This window comes from Saprolegnia diclina (assembly GCF_000281045.1).
Source record: "Saprolegnia diclina VS20 unplaced genomic scaffold supercont1.211, whole genome shotgun sequence".
NCBI lineage: Eukaryota > Oomycota > Saprolegniomycetes > Saprolegniales > Saprolegniaceae > Saprolegnia > Saprolegnia diclina.
The window spans coordinates 8,426-13,209 of record NW_008246278.1 but is presented as its reverse complement, the minus strand read 5'-3'; the positions used below and the strand labels follow the sequence as shown (position 1 = coordinate 13,209).

The window sequence follows — 4,784 nt, the reverse complement described above, 5'->3', positions numbered from 1 at the left end:
ACATCGACGTCATTGTCATCGTCTTCGTACGTTGGGCTGGACGAAGCGGGGGTAACTGTCTCAGCGTCGACGTCAGGAACTGCAATCTCGGGTGCCGAGGGGTTTGTCGTAGCCGCCGATTCGGACGGAGACTCGTCGTCGGTGTAGTCTTCTTCGGTGTAGTCATCGTCGTTCGCGTAGGCGTCCAAGTCTGCACTGTCGTCAGTGGCGGGCTGGCTGATGATATCTGCGGCCGTGGTGTTGATTGCTGCCGCCGCTGTCTCGGTGAGCGCGTCGTCGTACGTATACTCTTCAGCGCCAAAATCGTTCTCGGTGTACTCGTCGCCATCGACGAGTGGTGTCGATCTGTCGTTGCGTTGGTCGTCGCCGTCGTGCTTGGTGGACGCCGCATCGTTGTCCCAGTCATACAGATCGGACTCTGACTTTTGAGGCAGGACGACACGGTGTTGTGGTGCGGCGTTGGCGTCGACGGTCGGGAACTCTTCATCCGAGTACGACTGCTCCTACGAAGGTATCGATAAGGTGAGAGACTAGTCGCCTCAAGGTGGCGCTTGATCCACCTCGTCCGACATGCTGGCTGCGCGACTCGACCGGAGCGCACCGGTTACAGATTGATGTGGCGACTATTTATAAAGGCAGCAGTGTACCCAGCGCTGGTGGTGCGTATGTAGCACGCAAAAGTGCTTCGGTCGCGTTGCATCGACGCCTTCTCGAGTGGTACATCTATCAGAGTCCGCCGACCTAGTACCCCGCGACAAATAGTGACCACGGCAGTCGTCGGATTAGCACTACACGAAGAGATCGAACATTAGATTATTCTTAAGTACGCATTGCGCTGCTGTATGTGCAGGTGGAGTAGCGAGGTAGAAGGCGACAAGGGTCAATAAATACCCTTGAAGGCGCGTCCGCTCGTGTGCCGCGGACTGTAAAGCGGTGCCTAAATATAAATATGGCTACATGTGGCTAAAGATACCTAAATATGGTCATTACCACTATTAATAATTTGCTGATTAACTCTTGCTAGACGCCGCCAACGTCGACTTGACATAGCAATTCGTGCTCTCCAAAGTGCCATCTATCGTCTGCCCAACTTTGAGCTCTTTTGGTTTTGAGTGCTATGGCGGCCATCGCGTTGCCTAGATTTCTCGAGCCACAGCATTGGGTGCTTACTATTGGCTTAAAATACTGAAAAACGGGCGAATCAAAAGCGTGAGAATTGGATCATGCCACCGATAATGCCACGTTCTTCCAAAATCACTCAACAGACAGCCGTGACTTGCAGCAGCACCACACGCAACTTCGTGTTTAATACATCGTTCGTGAGCTTGGCAGTGACCTCTCCCGCACCGTTACAGTAACTGCATACAACGACACACCGGCATACACCAGGGACCTGGGTATACACCGTGTTTGGGTTGTCGCTGCATGAGGAGTCGATGGCTTTATCCTCATATCGTGTGCGCAACGCGGAGTATACTGAATGGCGAGTACCGTTGTGGATCGAACTGTCGTGTCGAGCAACTCTGTGAGCAGCTGCTAACTTTAGCTACATGTGGCTACATACGCCTAAATATGGTCATTACCACAATTAACAATTTGCTGTCCAACAACGGCTATACGCCGCCAACGTCGACGTGACATGGCAATTCGTGCTCTCCAAAGTGTCGGCTATCATCTGTCCAACTTTGAGCTCTTTTGATTTCGATGACATGGCGGCCATCGGGCGGCCTCATCTCGCTCTACAACATGCATACGAGTGGCTGAAATTATTATGCAAATGAGCCAATCAAAAACGTCGCAAATCAATTTCCAAAAATCACGCCTTCACGTGCAGCAACGTGAGCACCTCACTGAGCTTGGCGTCCAGTGCGCGGTTGGCAGCCTTGGACTCCTCCAGCGCGGCTGTATACCGCGTCTCCATCGCTTGCATCGCCGCCATACACGCATCGACGTGCGCCTGCAGCTGCGCGTTCTGCGCCTTGGTGCTGGCCACGATTGCGTCGCGGAGCTGTGACGGCGTAGGTTCCGGCCGCTCTTCCCAGCGCGCCGCCGCCGCATCAAAGACAGCTTCGATGCTCTGCCAGGCGCGCGCCAGCATGGCCGCCATCGAGACGCCGTGTACCATGGCAAAGAGCACGTCGTGCTGGTCGGCAGTGTTGGTCGTCGCCTCGAGTGAGAGCGCCGACGCCAAGCTCGTCCAGTGCTGCTGCACCGTGCGCTGGACAGCGCGGAGGCGACTACAGCGGTCGGATGGCTCGGGCGCTCGCTTGGCGACCACCGAGGCGAACGCCGCGTCGATCGCCGCACGGGCCGTCGGGATGCCCACTTCGCATGCCATCGGGTACATGGCCGAGGCGCAAAAGTGGTTGGCGTCATGCACGGCCGCCGTGAGCGCATCTATCTCGATTACAGCGCGGCGCTGGAGGTCGCGAAGGGTCCGGAACCAGTCTTTGCCGACTTCTTCGATGCTGCGGACGACCGCCATGTCGTCGTCGCAGAGGTTGCAGTCGGCGAGGACAAGCACCTCGTCAAACGCGGGGTTGACATTGGTATCGTCGGGGCGACGCGACGCGTAGTAGACGGGCTGGCGCGAGAGGGGCAGCGTGAGCTCCAGCCGCAGAATGCACGCCGCGTAGCTCCACATGGCGTCTCGCTGCGACGCGCGGAGACCGTCGGCGACCGTCTCGTTCATTGTCGCCAAGAGCACGTTGAGCAGCAGGAGCATCACGACACCGGCGTGGAGCATGAGCAGCACAAACGAGTAGTGGTACAGTAGTGGCGGCAACTCGCTCGGCGTCGCCCACGTCCCATCGACATCAAACTGGCCGAGCATGACAAAGTACGAGGTCCGGAACGACGCCCAGAGCGACGCGTAGCTGTTGGCATTGGACTGCGACCGAAAGAGCTGGTAGAACACACACGTGAACGCGGCCTGCACGACGCCAAAGAACGCGAGAAAGTTGCTCACGTCCCGCAGCAGCGCCGAGAGCATCGGGAGGAGGTACCCGCCGGTTTGGAACACGGCGAAGAACTGCAGCGAGAGCAGCCACAGCGACAGCGTCAAGAGACTGCCGAGACAAAGACTTGTCACGGGCTCCAAATACGACGCCAGCGGAAGGTACACCAACAGAATACCCATGTACGTCATCAGTTGCCACAGATTGAGGCGGGACGACCAGTACGCGTGCGTCTCGGCCGTGTGGAGGCGGTCATGACCAACAAACTCTTGGTACTCGAGCCGCACAAAGTAGAGCGTCGAGGCAAGCAGCGACCCGTAGACACACATATCAGACAGCGAAGCTGTCCCAACGACCGTCGTTGACCACGGAATACGGTGCCAGAGCGGCGCGTCGATGCACGTCATGTACATGTAGACGGTGACGGCAACCGTCCCAAGACACAGGAGACGCTTGACATTCGTCTTGGCCGGACCGAGGTGCCGCGGGTCGTGCTGACAGTGCAGTGGCGACGGCGCCGCAAAGCGGTGCAGACACGTGGCGAGATACAAGAGCGGCGTGGGCCGCGTCCACTGCACCGCGACGAGCCCAACGACGCAAAAGACGACGCTGACGCACCAGACACGGAGCGGCGCGTCGTTGTCATTGGCATCGATCGTCGACGGCTGCAGCGTCACGGCCACCGTCATGGAGGCGAGGAGGATCCCGTACCAGAGCAGCTGTTCGACAAACATGCGCTGCGCGAAAAACTAGTCGAGGGATATTTCGTCATGGTTCAAGACAAATGTGGTGTGGACTACCTCCCACTTGAGCTGGAGGATGCGCTGCATGACAATGTGGTCCAGAAGGGCCTTGGCGCCGTCGCGCTTGGTCGCGTCTTGGTACTGCACGATCGAGTAGAGCGCGCTCGACGTCACGCGACGGCCGTACACGGCCTCGAGCTAGCGTTCGATATGATGACAACGCGTCCACACATGCATCGAACAAGAAAGGCGCACCTTGGTAAAGCCGAGCGTGTGGCGGTCCGGCGACAGGCAGTCGTTGAGGAAGAGACGACCGAGGGACGGGTCGGCGGCGATCGCGCGCCGAAAGAGAGTTTCGTCAAACGGCGCGTCGTCGGGCAGCGCCTCGAGCTTGAGCCGCCACTTGGCCACGTACTCGGCCGACGTCGACCGGAACGCGACTTCTTTTTGCAGCAACGTCACACACGCCGCTTGGCGAGGTGTGAGCGAGGCCTCCAACGACTAGCGTGAGTTGTTGAGAGATGTATATTCGGTACGATATCAAGAGATCAAGAGGGTACCGTCATCGATGCGAGGTACGCTGGGTCGATCTCGGCGAGGTGCGACAGCAGGAGCTCGACGACGCCGACATGGCCGTTCGTGACGGCCAGCGTGAGGGCCGTCGACGCATACTGTTTCGGGTCCTATATATGTGTGAGCCACAAACAACTGTGCAAGAAAAGTCAACCAAGGCGGTGTAGTACGGGACACCAACGACGGCGTCGACGTCGGCGCCGTGGGCAATGATAACGTCAACAAGGTCCTCGAGACCCATCTCGGCCGATAGCATGAGCACAGTTTTGCCGTTCTAGCGTTTGCATCATCGACCGAGTACGGACAAGAGTGAGGGATGTACCGTGTCGCACTGTTCGAGACGGTCGCGGTGCAGAGGAAGTTGAGTCTTAAAGTCGTCGTAGCGCTTGAAGCCCAAGAGGACGTGGAGCGGGTAGGCCTTGCGGCGCGCGTCCTCGGCGTGGACCATGGCCGTGATGGCGGCGGCGGCTTTTGAGTCCTTTCGATTCGCCTCGAGGTAGGACAAGAGAGG

General features: G+C 58.3%; 2 protein-coding genes across 3 annotated transcripts; both read right to left on the bottom strand.

Annotated features, from left to right (window-relative positions):
* Positions 1-651, bottom strand: SDRG_17192 (the record flags this gene model as incomplete). Of its 2 annotated transcripts, none has more annotated exons than XM_008623429.1 (2): positions 561-651; positions 1-503 (listed from the first exon to the last, which is right to left on the bottom strand). In XM_008623429.1, coding segments are annotated over exons 1-2 (513 nt in total), but the record flags the coding sequence as incomplete, so codon positions are not given. The 2 variants fall into 2 exon arrangements, with proteins under 2 accessions (XP_008621651.1, XP_008621652.1); XM_008623430.1 differs by having other exon boundaries at positions 1-497.
* A 1,088-nt stretch (positions 652-1,739) lies between these two features.
* On the bottom strand, positions 1,740-4,784 carry SDRG_17191 (hypothetical protein). Its single transcript, XM_008623428.1, has 6 exons — positions 4,596-4,784; positions 4,428-4,547; positions 4,261-4,383; positions 3,956-4,201; positions 3,758-3,898; positions 1,740-3,706 (listed from the first exon to the last, which is right to left on the bottom strand). The coding sequence occupies exons 1-6, from the start codon at positions 4,719-4,721 to the stop codon at positions 1,817-1,819; spliced, it is 2,646 nt and encodes an 881-aa protein (XP_008621650.1). The 5' UTR covers positions 4,722-4,784; the 3' UTR covers positions 1,740-1,816.

Excerpts from the sequence above, each read along its gene's own strand:
- SDRG_17191 (XM_008623428.1), bottom strand. The coding sequence starts at position 4,721 with ATGGTCCACGCCGAGGACGCGCGCCGCAAGGCCTACCCGCTCCACGTC. Across the intron at positions 4,548-4,595 it reads GTCTCGAACAGTGCGACACG|AACGGCAAAACTGTGCTCAT; the intron begins GTACATCCCTCA and ends TGCAAACGCTAG. Across the intron at positions 4,384-4,427 it reads TCCCGTACTACACCGCCTTG|GACCCGAAACAGTATGCGTC; the intron begins GTTGACTTTTCT and ends ACACATATATAG.